The sequence below is a fragment of the Aquarana catesbeiana genome, linkage group LG02 (assembly GCF_042186555.1).
Source record: "Aquarana catesbeiana isolate 2022-GZ linkage group LG02, ASM4218655v1, whole genome shotgun sequence".
Taxonomy (NCBI): Eukaryota; Metazoa; Chordata; class Amphibia; order Anura; family Ranidae; genus Aquarana; species Aquarana catesbeiana.
Window position 1 is genome coordinate 419,133,160 of NC_133325.1, and position 20,164 is coordinate 419,153,323.

The window sequence follows — 20,164 nt, forward strand, 5'->3', positions numbered from 1 at the left end:
AGGAACTGACAGATGCCTATTGCAACGACTGCAGGCTGAGAAACAACACCTGCCAGGAAAAAAAGGATTTTAACAAAATTCCAACTTCTTATCTGTTGGATCCTTAAGCATTTGTGCATCTTTATTGACGCTGGAAATCGCAGCGTCTACTGCTGGTACTTTCCATCTTTTGTGAATTCCTCCTCCATGGGATAGAGAACTGAGAAACTCTTTGGAGGGAGAAAAATGCTTATCCGGATGATCCCATTCAGCATAAATAAGCCTTTCTAGTAATACATAAAAAGACTGCAAAGGTTTTTTTTTTTTTTTTAAAAAAAAAAAAAAAAAAAAAAAACCAAGGAAGGGATTTAACTTTCAGCTGACTCTGTTAGGAGTAGCATGAAAGTGGAACGAACCATCTCCGTAAGAGTTTGCACCATCAATCTCTCAGATTGCAAGGTCGCATAAGGTTCATCAATACTCGTTTCCTTCACGGAGGAAAAAAAACATCTTTTTTTTTCCGTGATCACCTGAGGGTAATACCTCATCCTGTGCCCACTGTTCCCTTGGTAAACGGGTTTGAGGTGGGGAAAGGGGATCTAGCATGCTTCCTATCCCCTTGAATGGAGGATGCGATTAAAGCCGATTATTTTTCTTTCTAAGCCCTGCAGGGCAGAGGAAAATGCATCTTCAGTCACATATACAGGGGCTGAAGTGTGAAAAGCAGTTGCACCACCAGTCAGTTCCAAGGACTCACCCTGGCTTGCCCTGTCTGGTATCTCCGGAGAGAATGACAGTATGGAGGCATGACTGGAGTTCCCAGTGCTAAGCACAAAAGCAGAGGCACTCTAGAAATATACTATTTGCTGAGCATATAGTAAGAAAAACAATGGTAGCATAAAGATTAAACTAATGCTAAACAACAGTCTTTTCCTGTACTAGAAATGCCTGTGTACACCCCTCACGTGTTCCAGCGCTCCTGTGTCCTGTGGCAGACTCCTCATACAGCTGCTCTGGTAGCATGTTCAGTGAAGAGAGCATCAGTTTTTTTAAAACTAACAATCTCACAGGTGTAAAGCTTGATTTGTCTGTGTGCTTACACGAGGACGCCGAGTCCGTACACGGCACAGACCACCTTAGGCACGCCCCCTCACCGACCCGCCCTCCTCCTCTATCGAAAGGCAGCCCAGCCTGTGCACTGATGAAAACTATTTGAGCCAGCACTCGGGTCCGGAGACACAGACCTGAAGGGGGAGAGGAGCTGCAGCCGCTATGAGGCGTTATCCTCTCCCTGAAAAGGCTGCCTAAACGCAAGTACAAACATAGACCTGTTTATAAAGGAAAGCCACCCTGCACTCCTCGGGTGCATGTGTATTCTTACTCCCTCTAGATGAGATTTTAAGGCACAATATAATATGAAAGAAAAAGTCATAGGTGGACTTTGCAGTTCCTAAGCTTTTCTCTTACCTTTTCCCCGCTGCAGGATACAGCTGTAAACAGACAGATCCAAATTTCACCCATCACGGCGGGCAGCATAGTTAAACCTTCAAAGACCGGGTCCCTTTTAATAGGGGTTCCACTTCTTTGGACCTGTATAGCATCCCTCAGGACAACTTTAGGTGATGTAGCAAGACCAAAGACCAAAAAGAGTCCTGGTTCCTAGGGTCCAGCCCTCGAAGAGTTACAGGCAAAACCTTGGTCTTCTAAGCGAGGCTCGGGTACCATCCTGTGGCCGCAGTGGCATGGATGGATCTGGTTGTGGAGGTTTTTTTAAATCCAGCATGGATCCCTCCTGGAGCTCCTCAGAGCACATCTTCACTCGTGACCAACACCTTAGACACTGGCAAAAAAAACTGATTGGGTATACCAGTGTCAACACCTGAAGGTGTCTATAACCCATTAATTACTTAAGGCTCTGTGTCCCATGATGTACAATAAAGAAATTAAGTATTTGGGGCTTTTCTTTACAAATTCTGTGTCATTCTAAGAAGTTCCACGCCTGGCAAAACCTTCCCTCATTGGGAAAATAGAAAATCCTGCCTCTACTGTTATACAGTGGGGACGAAAAGTATTTAGACCCCCTTAAATTTTTCACTCCGTTATATTGCAGACATTTGCTAAAATCATTTAAGTTCATTTTTTTTCCTCATTACTGTACACACAACACCCCATATTGACAGAAAAACACAGAACTGTTGACATTTTTGCAGATTTATTTAAAAAGAAAAACTGAAATATCACATGGTCCTAAGTATTCAGACCCTTTGCTCAGTATTTAGTAGAAGCACCCTTTTGATCTAATACAGCCATGAGTCTTTTTGGGAAAGATGCAACAAGTTTTTCACACCTGGATTTGGGGATCCTCTGCCATTCCTCCTTGCAGATCCTCTCCAGTTCTGTCAGGTTGGATGGTAAACGTTGGTGGACAGCCATTTTTAGGTCTCTCCAGAGATGATCAATTGGGTTTAAGTCAGGGCTCTGGCTGGGCCATTCAAGAACAGTCACGGAGTTGTTGTGAAGCCACTCCTTCGTTATTTTAGCTGTGTGCTTAGGGTCATTGTCTTGTTGGAAGGTAAACCTTCGGCCCAGTCTGAGGTACTGAGCACTCTGGAGGTTTTCGTCCAGGATATCCCTGTACTTGGCCGCATTCATCTTTCCCTCGATTGCATCCAGTCGTCCTGTCCCTGCAGCTGAAAAACACCCCCACAGCATGATGCTGCCACCACCATGCTTCACTGTTGGGACTGTATTGGACAGGTGATGAGCAGTGCCTGGTTTATGCCACACATACCACTTAGAATTAAGGCCAAAAAGTTCTATCTTGGTCTCATCAGACCAGAGAATCTTATTTCTCACCATCTTGGAGTCCTTGGGGTGTTTTTTTTTTTAGCAAACTCCATGCAGGCTTTCATGTGTCTTGCACTGAGAGGCTTCCGTCGGGCCACTCCACCATAAAGCCCCGTCTGGTGGAGGGCTGCAGTGATGGTTGACTTTCTACAACTTTCTCCCATCTCCGGACCGCATCTCTGGAGCTCAGCCACAGTGATCTTTGGGTTCTTCTTTACCTTTCTCACCAAGGCTCTTCTCCCCCGATAGCTCAGTTTGGCAGGACGGCCAGCTCTAGGAAGGGTTCTGATTGTCCCAAACGTCTTCCATTTAAGGATTATGGAGGCCACTGTGCTCTTAGGAACCTTAAGTGCAGCACAATTTTTTTTGTAACCTTTGCCAGATCTGTGTCTTGCCACAATTCTGTCTCTGAGCTCCTCAGGCAGTTCCTTTGACCTCATGATTCTCATTTGTTCTGACATGCACTGTGAGCTGTAAGGTCTTATATAGACAGGTGCCTAGCGGTACCAAGTTTCTATAAATACTTTCTAGCGGGCCAACTGACAGTTGCCCACCGCTGGCTGACTACTCCTCCAGACAACTCCTCTGTGTCCCTGGAGGCTGCCTATAGAGGCTTGAGATCTCCCTATACACTTACTGCTTCTACATGGTCGGTGATTAGGGCATGGTCTGTGACCCAGGAGTTGTGTCAATCAGGTCCAAATTGGTTTTCTCCCAATCTACCGCTGTGGAGAAATCACAATTTCCCACATTTCTTTAACTACCTAGACCTGGTGGTGTGGACCAAACACGGTATAAAGACTTTATACTATATTTTGCAGAATGGTGTTCTAATGACATTCGGTGAATTAAAACTGGGAATCTCTTGTTCTCGAGACCAGTGATCTGGAGCTACTGTCACAGTGACTCCTTGACTAAACCACAATCTAGTTTATATAAAAGAACTCTTTCAGGAGACGACTGTATTGATGGAAACCTGCAGACTGGTCTGGGTGACAATGGCCCTGGGGCTAGACAGAGATGACTGGGAAGACATGTGATGGGGGGGGATGGGACGGGACGAGACTGCATTTCAGTGCCTAGTTTCTACTAGGGATCATCTTATCCACTAAAATTCCTGCATAGAATATACCTTACCCCAGCCAGGTTGGCAAGGATGTTTTGGAATCAACAATCTGTTGAGAGATGCTCGGTACCCCTTGCAAATTTTGTACATATATTTTGGGATTGTGCCCAGATTAAACCCTACTGGCAAGTTGTAGCGCAATGTATTAAATTGGTCACTTCCATCTCTCCTATTAATTGAAGTGTGCTTGTTGCATTTGGTGGAACCGCTGGTCACTACTAGGGCTATATACGGACTCTTCTCACCCTCCTGGTTTTATGTCAAAAAGCTGATTATATTGTCATGGAAGAGCTCTTCTGCCCCAACTCTAGCATCCTGGAAATCCCTAATCAATAAAACAGAACCTTTTTTACAAAGCAACATACATGCATAGGGGGGCTATGGCCAAGTTCACGGAGTAAACTTATGGGCTGGGCAGATACAAGTGAATTCAGGTGGCAGTAAGGATTGCTTTGGCTTTTAAAGTCCCTAGAACTTCTCATGGGGGGGGGGGGGGGGGGGGGTTGGGCTGGGGAGCCAAAATGTAGGTATTGTCCGGTAGGAGTACAAAAGGATACCATGCCTTAAATCACTATGCCCTTTCCTTGGATGGGAGGTTTGGACTGTGTATATCTGTCTGGGCAAGTGTTGTATTGTTTTTGATTATAGTTACTTTTTTTTTTGTGTGTTTAGGTTACTGTTACGCACCGGAAATTTTACGCCACCCGGTGACTGTTGCCCACACTGCGGCTGAAGTTGTATGTATGTTATTAAAACTTATTAAAAAGTATCTACAAATAAAAAAGTGATGACCCCCTATTTCTCTCATGATTTCCTTTACAGTCTTCTGTTGCTTGCAATTTTTTTTTTACATGGCTGTTCAAAGTTTTAAATACAAAACATTTGTCAACTCAGTTACAACCTTGTGCCTACAGTTTAGGGACTATCTTGGGGGAAATAAAAAAAAATGAAAAAAAAAAAAAAATAAATAAAAGCATTTATGAAGCATAGGCAACTTGAGTTCCCGCTTAAACCCTCCTATTGTAGCCAAATGCCAGACTTTCCAAAAGGCAAGGCTCATACACTCCCAGAGAGTTTCAGAGCTTACTGCTAGCCCTGCCCCCGCAAATTCCCAATGACTCATCACTACCATCAGCTGTCTTAATGGTCAATAGGAATGTACACAAGGCAGGTAGGGTCAGGACAAAATATAGTGTGGTGGCTTTTGCTGGAAAATTTGAGATGCTGCTGCAGTTGTGTGCAGGCATCTCCAGGTGACTTGTTTTTCACCATGGGAGAAATCTCTGTAAAGGGCACAGCCAGCCATCTACCTATGTTTTGTTAGACCACTACAAAGTACCAAAAAGTGACCACATTTTGCATACCCAGAAACTCTGTTCCATTGTCCAATCTACTGCATGCGCTTTGAACAACTAGTGCACACTTGCAGTACCTGTAATCACATAATGTACCAACCTTCTGCTTATAAACACTGCACAAACTTATGGCATATAAACCCTGTACAGTAATTTCCTGAAGTGCTGATATTGTGTGCTGATAAATTATAAACCCACTGAAAATGGATTGTTTTTGCATTTTTATACCTTTTATTTATTTTTTTTATAAAGAGCTTTAATATAAAAATACTTGATCAGACAGTTACTACACAAATTTACTACAAAAAAAAAAAGGACAGACCCAAGACAAAGAAAAAAAACAGTAATAATCAATGCCAAAATGTTTGTTTAAACATTAAGGGGCATAATTCTGGATGCAAATGTAGCTACTAGTAGTGCCAGAAAATAGCAATCATGATCTGACAAAATTAACATCAGAATTTGATGTTAGTGTACAAAACAGTTTGAAGTAACAAATCCATTAATACTTTGATGATCAGCTTGGTTTGAAATACTTCAGCAGCCATAAATAGATGTGTTCAAATGGAGAAATCCAGTCCAAAATCAAATCAATCCAATGTCCTATAATAAACTACATGGTTGGTGCAGGACCCCCAGCAGTGGGTTGACGAGGTATATTGTACATGACACCAAGGAACTGATCAGCAATACGTCCTGCCTCTCTCAAACCACTTAGGAGCGCCCCATGAACAGTAGCTGGATAATTCCTGATGGTGTGCTCACCAGCAAAGAACAAGCGAGGGATAGGCTAGAGGGGAAAAAGGAAAAAAAAAAAAAAAAAAAAAAAAAATCACATTATCATCAGGTATACTGTGGCCTGACAGTTCATTACTTGTTTTAAACTTTTTTTTTTTTTTTACATTTCTTCAGTTACTTCCTGGTTTCTTGCCTAGGCAAATTATGTCATACATCCCAGGAGTCTTCAGGAGAGAAGGAGGGATTTCTCAGCCAAGCACACATTCCATGCATGTTCTTGTTAAGGCCAGATGAATTCCAGGAAGTAAATGCTACACAAGTCATCTGCCCTTACTCAAGATGGCTACCGCCATAAATGCTAGGCAGCTAGGGGATCATTTTACAAAGTGATTTATCCACAAAATAAACCTTGGAGACATAGATGGATGGGGGAGTTTACTTTGAAAATTAAAAATCAATTAACCACTTGCTGACTAGCCACCGTCGTCATACTGTGGCAGGTCGGCACAATCCCACGAACCGTCGTAGCTGTACGTCGGCTCCTGCTGCACTTGGGGGAGGGGTGCACTTCGGGGTGCCAATGCGCGTGGCCGCGATCATAGTCAGTCCCATCCCCCTACAGTTAGAAAACACACTAGGGAACACAGTTAACCCCTTTCCTGCCAGTGACATTTACACAGTAATCAGTGCATTTTTATAGCACTGATCGCTGTATAATTGTCAATGATCCCAAAAATGTGTCAAAAGTGTCCGATCTGTCCGCCATAATGTCACAGTCCCGATAAAAAGTGCTGATCACCACCATTACTAGTAAAAAAAAAAAAATCTTTCCCCTAGACGCTATAAAACTTTTGCACAAACCAATATATGCTTGTTGTGATTTTTTTTTATCAAAAATATATAGAAGAATACATATCGTCCTAAACTGAGGAAAAAATTTGCTTTTTTTAAAAAAAATAAAACATAAAAATTGGGGATATTTATTATAGCAAAAAGTACAAAATATTGTGTTTTGTTTTCAAAATCAACGCTCTTTTTTGTTTATAGCGCAAAAAATAAAAACCGCAGAGATGATCAAATACCACCAAAAGAAAGCTCTATTTGTGGGAAAAAAAGGACGTCAGTTTTGTTTGGGTACAGCGTCGCACGACCGTGCAATTGTCAGTTAAAGCGACGCAGTGCCGTATCGCAAAAAATGGCCTGGTCATTGAGCAGCCAAATCTTCTGGGGCTGAAGTAGTTAAATGGTGATTTTGGTGCCCAGATACAGGAGTGCATCAACATATCACATTTAGGTCAGCTTTTCCATATCCATTTTAAATCAGTATTTTTTTTTAAATAGGTCTTATAGTAAAGTAATTTCCTCGAATCCTCCACTGCCTGATCAAGCTAAATTTAAGTTGAGAGGATAGATCGGTATTCACTTAAATCATAGTAACAAGAAATGCAGCACAGTTTGGTTAACCTAATCTTTTAGGCCAGCTCTTAAAAATAAATCTTTCATCTACAGCACATTGTTCTCTTATACTTGTCCAGCCACAACAACCAAATATACAACGCGGTTACATACACTCTGATCTGGGCATTTTCCTGTTGCCCGAATGACAAGGATTTGCTAAGCCTAGGCCCTAGGGGGATATGTTGTGCCTTTAGGAGAGGTTCACATTGTTGTACTGCAGCTACACACTTTGGTGTGCTGTTGTGCCATTCATTCTCAATCGTGCCCACAAGTACCTTACCAATGCAGTTTCATTTAAGTGCACTACAACGCACAATAATGCTACTGTGTGTTGCATAACAGAAAAAACAAAAAACACACCATTTTGATGCATTAGGCAGAATATGCTGCCTTACCGCACCACAATAGTATGAATCCTGTTTTCATTTTTGGTGGTGCTCACAGAGCGAAATGATCTTGAATGGACCTGATCCTTCAGCTCTATGAAGAAAAGCGAGGGATGTGGTATTATGCATGTGTCACTGTCAGCCAAGCGAGAATAGCAGTGGATCATGGCTTTGGCAAGCCATTTAAAAATTCATTCCTGTGCACATTAAGATGTGTAGAAAGGAGGAAGTGGCTTTGCTAGGAAAGAGGGATGTTTGATTCAGAAAAAAAGTTTTAAATGAACAACCTAGGCCAGATGTATAGCATATTAATTGTATGACTTTTCTAGACACCATCAGAGATTGAACATGTAATGAATTCTATATGCAATAAATGTATGGGATGTACATGATTAAAACAAAAACAGTACACAAAGTGCAGCTTTCATTGTGCTATCCAACTCACCTGAGGTGCTCCAGGAATGGCAGGGCCTGGAGTAATTGGTTGAGCCATTAAATCATAATCATTGCCAGAAGAACCAGCTGCTACATAAGAGTAAGAACCACGGGCCCATGGATCAGCACGCCACCGGCTCACAACAGTTTCCTTTGGCTAGACGTAATTATATCAAAATAGTTAAATGTTAATGTTCCATTTTAACTCAACCAGTCTTTAAATTATAGCGCCCCATTTTTAAATATTAAAAAAAATATTTTTCCAAGTTGGGGTTAGTTACTTTTATTTCAAATTTCCAGTAAGTCGAGGCTACTGGATACATGAAGTCTTGAAATGCTGGCCTGTCAACTGCTTGACAGTGCTAAAATGTGTGTTGCCACAATGCACTGCCACACACCTGCTCTATGTGCCATGCATTACCATTCATTCTGAGTAAAAAACAGTAAAGTTGTGTTGCTCTGCATGGTTAGGGGGTCGTGTCTTTTAAAAAAAAAAATGTTATTCATTGGGATGCGTTGGCAGCCCATTCATAATGCATGGGTTGCCCTAATGTGGACGGGCCTTCAGATTCCATAGCAGGGATAAAATAAGAGCCCAAATTCTCCCCTGCCACACAGTGGTTCCATCCTCTGGACCCTACGTTACTACAGGACTCAGATCAGAGGATGGAGCCACAGTACGTAGCCAGGGGACAAAGCCATTCAAACACTTCTAGAAGCTTTGAATGCCAAACAACTTTATAAAGGCTGCATCATTGCAACAAAAGAAAGATAGAAGACATAGGCTGTCAGAGAGATGATTATATTACCTCTGCTATTAGAACTGGCAAACAGTAGCAATTTTTTGCAAAAAGTGATTTGATTAATCATTTAAAGCCCATTTTCATGTTTACTTTCACTTTGAATAGTGAAAACTACTTTATTTACTAATACATGCACACACGGTCAGCATTGTATTTAACATCAGCTACAAACAGCATGCAGGAATGTGTTCCAGCAGCGGCACAAGGGAATTCCGATCTGCTGCTAGAACGGAGTCGAGTCAGGGGTGAGCAGCGCTCAGCCATTCACAAGCCTCCTTGCATTTTTATCAATGAATACATGGCTTCCTCTGATTGGCTGAAGGGAATATAGTGATGTCATCAACCCATCTCTCAACCTCAGCCAATCAGAGGAAAGTGTGTATTCACTGATAAAAATACAAGGCTTCCTGCAAATAGCTGAGCAGCACTCAGCCCTACTTGATTTTCTTCCTACAGCGCAGAGGGAGTCCCTGTACCCCTCCTGAAGCACAGCAGTGTATACTGTACATAGCGGATTCTACTTAATGTTTATAAAGCATTGACAATTACCGCTTCAATTAGTAAAGGGATAGGTTGTTTGGGCCAGCTTGGTCCAGATTATTTAAAATGAAAGAAAGTGGACTTTGGCTTTAAACAGAACCATTTCAGCCATTAGTAATATTGCAATACTGTAATTTTTCACATTTGCAGGCTAACAGTTAAAATCAAATGCTGCATTTTTGTTTTCATGGTTTGTACATTTGGGGGCTTGGTAGGAAAGGTATGGCTTACATAACCTTTTATAAAATTTAAATTTGAACTAAAAGTGAAGCAACATCTGTTTTATTATGGATAGATTAAGGGAGAGTTATAACCCCAAATGTTTTGGTTTGTTTGACATCTGTATCCCACTGGGGAGATTCCTCTTCCCTTCCTGTTATATCAAAAAAATAGGAAGAGGGTGGGGGGGATCCCTACAAGGTAAAGGAACACCTGGTTTTCTCCAGAGACAAAAAAAAAAAAAAAAAAAAAAAAAAAAAAACTAATGTTCCCACCGGAAGATTTCCCCTCTATTCTGGTAACCCAAAATTTTTGATTTTATTTCACTACTTGATAATGGTAAACGGGACAAAATAGAGGATACATCCCCCTAAGGGGAGCACAGACAGCAATAAAAACCAATAGGAGTTCTAATCCCTCTCCACTCTATCCAAAGCAAACAAAACCCACAACATGTTTTGCTCTAGTTATATTTTAACACATACCACAAGCTAAATCTAGATATTTGGCTGTGGAAGATGTACCTGTGGAACTGCACTACTTCCAAATATTCCTTTAAGAATAGCTAAACAACGTCCGACTATAACATCATCACTGATATTTTCCATGATCCCAGCTGCTTCTCCCGCTACTAAGGCCAGAAGTATTGGTGCTGTCAAACAAAACAAATTTATTAAGGACAAAGAAAAAAAAAAAAAAAAAAAAAACAGCTGCTTTTGCATTGGACAGATTAAGAGTTAATGAACACTTTTAGAAGCATCCCATGAGAAAAAGCAACAGGACTTTTGTACTTCACCATAAAATCATTTTCTTGTCCACTGAAGGACACAAGCAGGTTTAGTTACTAAAGCCGGAAAGTGCAAAATCAGGCTCACTTCTGCAGAGAAACCAGGTTAGACACTGATTGGTTTCTATGTAGAAGTGAGCCGGATTTAGCACTCTCCAGGTTTAGTAAATAAACCCAAAGGAGTGTAATAGCAGCGCCTACTGGAGGATTGGACACCGGCAAAAAAAACAACTGTCGGACGACCAAGAATAACCCCTCACCGTACCAGGATGCCTCAGTTTTTTAGCAAACCAGTATAGGAGCATGATCAAAAACACAGATTGTGGTATCCATCTATTAAAAAACAAAGTGTAGCCTTGCAAATCATGGAAACTGTTGCCTGATGCCAAAAAGCCCTTACAGATCTAATACAGTGTAGTTTACCTTTACAGGAAAGGGTGGAACCCAATCATTTGCACTAAAAGCTTGGGTGATGGTCTGTCTAATTTAGAGGATGGTGGAATGAGAAGCTAATGCACATTTATGGTGTCCATCTGATTTTACAAAAAGGTAACTCAAACTGAAAATAAGCAGTGGCACGGGCAGCACAAGTGGTTCCACCTAGCAGCACTAGGGTTGTTGGTTTGAATCCCAACCATGGCACTACCTGCCTGGTGTTTGCACGTTCTCCCTGTGCCTGCGTAGGTTTCCTCCGGGTACTCCGGTTTCCTCCCACACTTCAAAGACAAAAAAAAAAAAAAAAAAGAAAATAAGCAAGCGCTTAGACATAGAATCTCACTACCTGAACCACATCCAAACCTGAACTAGACAACAGAAGTAAATTTAATTTTGGTTAACTTAAGGCAGACAGAGGGATGGAATGAGGATGTCCTGGATGAGATGAAAAGGGTAGAAAACAACTTGGGCAAAAAGGAAGTCCTGGGCATTACCCTGTTCTTATGCAAATCCAAAAGGATTTGCGCAGCGGTCTTACAAGCGCACTTTTTTTTTTTTGGAAAAAAAAATTAATTTTTTGACTTAAAAAATAAAACAGTAACGTCACGCTTCAAAATTGCACCCGCTCGTGGAATGGCGACAAACTTTTACCCTTAAAAATCTCTATAGGTGACGTTTAAAAAAATTCTACAGGTTGCATGTTTTGAGTTACAGAGGAAGTCTAGGGCTAGAATTATTGCTCTTGCTCTACCAATTGCGGCGATACCTCACATGCGTGGTTTGAACATCGTTTTCATATGTGGGCGCTGCTCACGTATGCGTTAGCTTCTGCACGCGAGCTCTGAGGGACGGGGAACGTTTTAAAAAAAATGTTTCTTATTTATTTTACATTTTTTTTAATTTTTACACTGTTCTTTTAAAAAAAAAAAAAATTGTGTCACTTTTATTCCTATTACAAGTCCCTTGTAATAGAAAAAAAAAGCATGACAGGACCTCTTAAATATGAGATCTGGGGTCAAAAAGACCTCAGATCTCATATTTACACTAAAATGCAATAAAAAATAAAATAAAAAGAAATGTTGCTTTAAGAGCTATGGGCGGAAGTGACGTTTTAACGTCACTTCCGCCCTGCAATGGCATGGAGACGGGTGGGGGCCATCTTCCCCTAACTCGTCTCCATACCAAGCCAGAAAGAGGACCCGATCGCCTTCAGCAAGCGGCAGGAGGCCCTCTCCTGCCGCCGATAAAAGTGATCTTGCGGCAAATCTACCGCAGAGACCACTTTTATCTGAAACCGGACCGCTCACTGAAGAAGAGGATACCGGGGTTATGGTAGCTAGCTGCTGACATGACAATGATATCCCCTTTCAAAGTGCCCATGTATATCGGCGTGAGCCGGTCCGGAAGTGGTTAAATAGATGCGCACATTCTATCGGAATAGCGAGGGCCTTGTTAAAGCCGAATGAAGCCCACCAATCTAACTGTTGCGCAAAAGGTCTATTCAAGGCGTACCTTGAATGACAACTCACAGATTCTAGTGTGCATATGTTAGCTCTAAACCGAACTATCAAGCCATCAAATGCCTGGTATCGTAACCAATCACATTTGCAGCACTATGGCAACTGCAGATCAAACAGAAGCTAAGATGGCAGCTTATTTGACTGTAAAAGATAAGAGGGTTAGTTCTGCTTAAGGGTGGGACACTACCTGATCCAAAGTGCTCAATAAAATGGCAGCGCAAGATGCTCATTAGAATGATAAAGTCATTTATTCCATAAAAGCAAATAGTACACTTGCATGTCAAAATCTTGTTGATCAGATCAGCATGGGTGGAAGATGAACACACCACAGCGTTGTCGAGTGTGATGAATGGATGCAGAAACTACAAGGCTGTCAGCATATGAACCTGCCCTATTCATCTAGCCGGCATCAAGGAGATCAGATCATGACAGCTGTCAGAAAGCCTGTCAATCTCTGATGCCGGCTAGAGGGATAGAACAGGTTCATATGCGGACATCCTTGTTGTTTCTTCATCCATCACACTGCTGACAACCCTGTGGTGTTCTCACCTCCATCCATGCTGATCACCAAGATTTTAACATGTAAGTGTGCCATTTTTTTTTTTTTGAGGAAAAAATTACTTTATCATTCTAATGAGGATCTTGCACTGCCATTTCTTTATGATTTGAGCTCCCTGGATCTTCACCTGGCAAGCCCGCAGGATCCTTGTGCATTAGAATAAATTTTTGTCCTCACCATGCTGATACCATAGACTGCCTTTTGTTGGGCTGGACCTTGTAGTACACTTTACTGGTCTGTGTTTTTTTATATACTGGATCCACAGTGGGAACATAACACTTCTGCATAAAATCCTCCAAATGGATACAAGCTTATAAGCAGTGGAGAGAATACAGTTTATCAGGATGCTTCTATCTCCTGAGAGAAATAGTTGGGGAAAAAAAAAAAAAAAACTAGTGCAAAAGGAAACAGCTGAGCTGCTAAAAATAAATAAATAAATAAATAAATAAAAGGCACCCATTCTGCTAGGACACTAGCAAAAAAAACTGAAGCATGCCAGTAGTGGAACAGATTATCCTGGGTTGACAGACAGTTGTGTTTGCCAGTATCCAATTATCCTGTAGACAGCAAAATAACCTGAAAGTTAAAGAATTTCTGTGTCCCTTAAGCATAAGAAAGAAATACACACCTATTGCTGTGTTTTTTTTTTTTAAACAGATGTTATGCTAATTCTCATGGCCTCATGGTTTCTTAGTAACCAACCTGGCAAGCAGGTAGAATTGACAGCCACGCAAATAGCATTTTTAGAAGGCAATACACAAAGAAAACACCCATATTTCTCTTCTATGGTTACTCATCAATAACATTAGCCCCGGCCATATCTCAATGTATTATTGAGCCGTGTGTGTGTTTGAACGCCTTGTTTAATAATATTCTACAGTGCCTGTCACTAGCGTAAAATAAAAGCCTGCATAGCAGCAGCTTTACAAGCGACGCCCGATACATTAGAGCTTCAATACACTTAAGATTTGGACAGCAGTAAATGAACACCTTATTGACAAATGGCTCAACAAATACATTTGGAATGATGAAAGAGTGACGGAGCTAAAGTGGACCAAGGCTGCAAGGCAAAGAACAGCATTTTGTTTATTAGCAGCAAGAGGTAAATTTTTATGCGATTTATGCGATTTGGTTTTGCGATCCGCAGCGGGTGTCAGTGCAATCTTAACGACACCCTAAACGAAGGTCGCAAAGGCAGTGCGTTTGCTGGCACTGGATTGTATAGTACAAGACAATCATGCCATTGGACTGCAGTGTGGTTCCAAAATTGCTGCAAGTGCATCTCTAGAGTGATGCAGTGCCATTTGAGCAAAAAATGAATGCATGTGAATGGAACAGGAATGCTGTGTGGTTTCTGTGCGATTCACATGTAGTTCATAGTGTGAACCGAGCCGTAGAGCTTATCTACATTAATCAGTTTTATCTCAGCAGTTGCTCAGCAAGGGTAATAATTACAAGTTGGGTATACAGGTATGAACTAGAGGTAGAATTTACTAAGCTGTATAAATACAATTTAGGAAAAATTGAACAACAAGCATGTAAAAGTTAAAGCAAGAATTACTTTCAGGCAAACATAACATAAAACACCGAATTTGTCATGTGATAAATAAAAAAAAAAAAAAAAAAAAGTATGTATGAGATAGACCCTTAGCCTAAAATATCATTTACATTTTTTTTACCTTTATAAAGATTCCAGAAAAGAAAAAGCTCCCCTCTGCTGGCAGTTGTACTGCCTACATGACCGAATAAATTCACAGTGGGGTCCCAAAATACTCTGTCAAAACAGAGTACCACCTGAAAATAAACAGGAAAAAAAAAATAATTATAACCTGCATTTTAGAACTGAACTTGTTCTATGTGATACAGTAGCTTTATTAGAACAGTGTGCCTACTGAATGCCTACCTTATTCAGATTTCCAAAACCCATTCTTTGAACAGCAGAGGTCTTCCATTCCGGAAGTGGAGGAACAAACTGAACGGCAGGAGGTTGTTGTTTCAATACACCAAGAGGCAGAGTGCAAAGGACAGCATCACACTTATAAATAAATGTTTGACTAGTAGAGCGTGTGTTCACTGCTATTACTTCGCATCCTAGAGTGAGCAAAGCAAGAATTATTATTTACTAGCCCTATAACCTGAAAAACAAGTCTCATTGTAATATGCACAAATTCATGATTCAGAAACTCTGTGGGAATGTAACTAACACAAACACAGAGCAGAAGGTCCTGCTGATAAGATTGCCACCAGGATTTCTCCCAATGTGGACACCCATTACAAGTGATAAACTTGTTAGCACATGGATGAGATAAAATTATTTACACACATATACATGCCCGCATACAGTCATGTTAAAAATTAAAGTGGTATTAAATCCAAATCAAACATTATATTGCAGCTTACCAGTTATTAGCTGTATTAGTTTGTTTTTTTTTTTTTTTTTTTAGGCTCTTTTTCCTCTATTTTCACCTGGTTAACTGGCCAGTGTGTTTGCTTTTTTTTCCAAAAGATCAAGTTTTCTTGCAGATGTATCAGAGGGATAAGACTAAACTATTTTTTAATTTTCTGTTCAGCTTCAAGTGCACCCTGTGGAAATTACTTTTTCAACATATTTAAAACAGGCAAATAGATCTTTATTCAAACAATGACTACAGATAAGGAGAATATATCCACATAGGAACACAAGAACAAATTTGCCTTTGGGATCAAAAGCCGATACTGCCCCATTAATTTCCTGTAAGCCGGCGCTTTGCAATTGCTTGCCTGGCTCCGGCTCTATCTAGGGCACACACCCTCCATATTAACAAAAAGTTAACTTGGCCAGCCCCGCCCTCCGTCCTGAGCTATGCTGCCTTCTGCTCTGCCATGAGGATGACAGCAAGGGGGGGGGGCTGGCTCAGCAGCATGCAAGTGGGGGTCAGCAAAGTAGGGACAGTTCACGATTTACCCGTCAGCGGTCAACAGGTAAATCACGATCGACGGGTCGCCGACCCCTGTGGTAAGCATTTTGTAGAACTGCCCACCAGTCTCCGACATCGACACTGAAATGTCATGCAAAATTCCTTTAGATGCAAGGGGCTTGTGGGTTTTCTTGCATGAACTGTCAGTTTGAAAATCCTCTAAAACAATTTTGAGGAAATCAAAATCAAGGCTTCAAACTGGGGCATTCCATCCTTCAGATTATGTCAAAGGGCTCCAGTTTAACTTCAACTTTTGGACAGATGGCCTCACATTCTCATCAAGCACACACACCGATATGATACAGAATGTACAGCTGACCAAGCTTCCCAGGCCCTGAAGCAGCAAACCAACCCCAAACCATAACATTTCCACCGCCATTCTTTAAAGTAGTTATGAGGCTGTTCTCCAGAAATACTGTCTTTGGTTTGTGGCAAAGTCTACCGATACTGTGACTGAACAACTATCGTATGATCAGTCTTCAGCACGTTGTTCTAAAAGGTCTGGTCTTTGCCTATATGTTGAATGGCAAACTGTAATCTTGCTCCAAATAGCGAGGCCTTTTACTTAAAGCTCTCATGCAGGTGGAATTAGTGCAAAAGTCAACAGTTTTCATCACTGTCTTGCACATGTTTTATGTACAGAATATTACAACCTCCAAACAAAAAAGGCTTCTACAACATAGATCTCCTGTGCTTCCCATTGACCAATATACTACCTCTTACAAGATTCAGGCCACAGCTGAATAGCCAGTGGCTGGCGAAGAGGTATAGGAGTTTTTTTTTAGTGTCCAACTTTCTAACAGACTGTTATACTGCTTCATTGTCCAGTGTCCCAAATGAACAATCTGACAAAAAGCCAAGTCTCTTTAGGGCACTGGTGATCAGTTAGAGAACTCACATAAGCTAAAGTCTAGGCAATATAGAGATTCTGTTTTTTCAGAAACCCCAGATTCTAAATGAAAGTGATAAAGGCTTTTTTCAATTTTTTATAACTAAAAAATAAATAAATAAATAAAATAAAACTAACACAACATGTTATACTTACCTGCAATGATTTTGCACAGAGCAGCCTCAATACTCCTTTTCTAAAGGTCCCCCACAAGCGCTCTGGGCTCCACCCCCTTGCAGAGTGCCCCCATAGCAAGCCACTTGCTAGGGGAGCACTCACGCATGCTTGCTCCCAAGCCCCACTCTGTTTCCATAAGACACAAAAGGGGGCTAGGCCCCGCCCGTTGCTCCCTCCTCACTGGCTGTAACTGGCAACAGCAGGAGCCAATAGCTCCCGTGGCTGTGTCCCAGCCATTGAGGAGGTGGAGGGCAGCCGCACTCATACACATCACTGGATCGGGCTCAGGTAAGTATTAGGGGGGCTGCATACTTCAGGCTTTACAGCAATTTTAAACTTTAACTTCTTCCCAACCGGTCACTGCACATAAATGGCTGGGTGGGCCTTTCAGGAACATCCCTCAGACGGGGACCACGCTCGCGGTGCAATCCTGTGATAGCTGTGATCTCAGGACACAGCCAAGATGGGATCAGGATATGGGCGCTGTAATTGGCCCTCCAGTTCACGTGACGGCTGGTCTTAAAGTGGATAATCCCTGAAGGTGTTCCTTGGATGTTGCACTTCTCTATGTGGCAAGGCTGTGACAAACTCTAACACATGTGGCATTGCCATACTCAGGACGAGTAGCAGAATGTGTTTTGGGGTGTAGTTGCAAGTATACCTATGCCGTGTGAGAGAAATAACTTAACATGACATTTTTTGTGGAAAAAAAAAAAAAAAAAAAAAATTAATTTGCTTATTTTCCAAAGAATTGTTGGAAAAAAATTACAACTTCAAAAGAAACTTGTCATGCCTCTTACTAAATACCTTGGACTGCCTACTTTCCAAAAAGGAGTCATTTGAGGGGTATTTGTACTGTCTTGACACTTGGGGTCTCAAGAAATGAGACAGGTCGTCAGTACATCAGGTGTGATCAATTTTCAATTATCAGTACCATAGCTTAGACTCTAACCTTCACACAGACCAAATATACATTGATTTTAGTTATTTTTACCAAAGACATGTAGCAGTATAAATTTTGGTCAAAATTTATAAAGAAAAATTACTTATTAGCAAAATTTTAAAACCGAAACTAAAAAAAATTGCATGTTTTTTTCCCCAAATTTTCAGTGTTTTTTCATTTGTAGCGCTAAAAAAAAAAAACCAAAAAACACTCCAGTGGTGATTAAATACCACCAAAAGAAAGCTCCATTTGTGTGAAAAAAATGATAAAAATTTAATTTGGGTACAGTGTTGCATGATTGAGTAATTCTCATTCAAAGGGTGATAGCTCTGAAAGCTGAAAATTGGCCTGGGTAGGAAGGGGGTGAAAGTGCCCAGTATTGCGGTGGTTAAATATTAACAAGTAGCGGATATAACTCAGATTATAAACATTTTTATTGTAGAGTCCATAAATACTGCCAAACAGTACATACCAGAAGCCGTGTATCGCACTTGTCGGACAGCCGTATTCAATTTAATATCCAGTCCTTCTGCCAATGCCACTGGAACACAGGAATAGCCGTTCCTTACAGTTAAATGACTGCCAGTAAATTCAAAGTCGTCATCCTAGTAAAAAAAAAACAAAAAAAACAAACACACCCCCACACAACTGGTTAGGGTAGAGTAAAACAAAAGCAGGTGAAAAAAAAATGCAGACATCTTCAGGATGACTTACCTGGTCCCAATGTTTTAGGGAAAGTGTAGACAAAGGTGTTGCATTAGCAAACTCTAAATTTGCAAAGTGCCAGTCAAGTATCTGTCTGTCCCTGGAGGACAAGTAAACGTCGCTGGAAGAAGAAGAAAAAAAAAAAAAAGATAACACATAACGAAAGGATTTACAGAAGGCTCTCTCTACTCTAGTCCAGAAAATGTATACACCAGGAAATACCTTGGAGGGTTTGCTTCAAGTTCTTGCAATTTCTCTTCAAGTTTTGCTTGTGCCTCTGATAACTGGTCATAATCCTAGTTTAAAAAATAAATAAATAATACATTGGACAATTCACTCCCAAGGAAAACAATGCAATAGACCTAAGTATACATGTAATTATACCTTGCAGAGGGCTGTCAGATCTCGGTGCTTGCTTTTCACTAAAAACTCGGCAGTGATGTCTCTGGGAGGCTTTACTTCAGAAGCCTCCTTATATTGCTGATGAAGCTCCTTTATTTTCTCTTTTAAATTCACCATCTGTTAAAACACAAATGTAGAGTGTATCATCCATTTTGTATCTGGACTACTAAAACACTGCAAACCCCTGACCCAACTACAATCTGAAAAGTGATGGAGGTCCCATAATTATGTATGTTTCTCTGAAGTTTTGATATAGTTGTTCTATTTTTTTTTTTTTTTTACGAGGAAAGCTTTTACTGCCACAGTTTTCTCTTGAGAAGATATGGGGATAGGGTCAGGGGAAAGTTGGGCTATGCAAAACACGCCCAACAATTTGTGTGCCCCCCCTCCATCTATCAAGGGAACACTGTATAGAATGCAACCAACTGTTCCTCAACCTGCTAACAATGCCATAGAAACTCAGAAAATAAATATTCAATAAAAGCACAACATTCTGCACAGATGTTTTAAACATACCAACTCAAGAGAGCCCTAATTCACATTAACCACTTCAGCCCCGGAAGGATTTGCCCCCTTAATGACCAGGCCATTTTTTGCAATACAGCACTTCATCGCTTTAACTGACAATTGCGCAGTCGTGCGACGCTGTACCCAAACAAAATTGCCATCCTTTACCCACAAATAGAGCTTTCTTTTCATGGTGTTTGATCACCTCTGCGGTTTTTATTTTTTGTGCTATTAAAAAAAAAAAAAAAAAAAAAAAAAGGAGCTGACATTTTTCTCCTGTGAAAATCATTTTTTTACTTCAAAATTAGTCAAAGCCCTCATAAATGTGAACGTGTGAGATATATATCGAGAGAATTTTTTTTTTTTTTTTTTAAACTTTAACCACTTCCTTACCAGG

At 40.9% G+C, this 20,164-nt stretch overlaps 1 protein-coding gene across 4 annotated transcripts in view; it reads right to left on the reverse strand.

Annotated features, from left to right (window-relative positions):
• Positions 1 to 5,515: 5,515 nt before the first annotated feature.
• The window catches only part of KDM1A (lysine demethylase 1A), a 48,892-nt gene continuing 34,243 nt past the window's right edge, over positions 5,516 to 20,164 (reverse strand). For 2 of the 4 annotated variants that reach the window (XM_073615448.1, XM_073615447.1), the window contains exons 11-20: positions 19,243 to 19,377; positions 19,081 to 19,154; positions 18,868 to 18,979; positions 18,626 to 18,758; positions 15,091 to 15,278; positions 14,867 to 14,981; positions 11,324 to 11,389; positions 10,411 to 10,538; positions 8,335 to 8,481; positions 5,516 to 6,097 (exon numbers count right to left, since the gene is read on the reverse strand). In XM_073615448.1, coding sequence (XP_073471549.1) covers positions 5,921 to 6,097; positions 8,335 to 8,481; positions 10,411 to 10,538; positions 11,324 to 11,389; positions 14,867 to 14,981; positions 15,091 to 15,278; positions 18,626 to 18,758; positions 18,868 to 18,979; positions 19,081 to 19,154; positions 19,243 to 19,377 — 1,275 coding nt within the window. In that variant the 3' untranslated portion in view covers positions 5,516 to 5,920. The remainder of the gene's footprint in view (positions 6,098 to 8,334; positions 8,482 to 10,410; positions 10,539 to 11,323; positions 11,390 to 14,866; positions 14,982 to 15,090; positions 15,279 to 18,625; positions 18,759 to 18,867; positions 18,980 to 19,080; positions 19,155 to 19,242; positions 19,378 to 20,164) is intronic. The other 2 variants (XM_073615450.1, XM_073615449.1) reach the window with 1 other exon arrangement.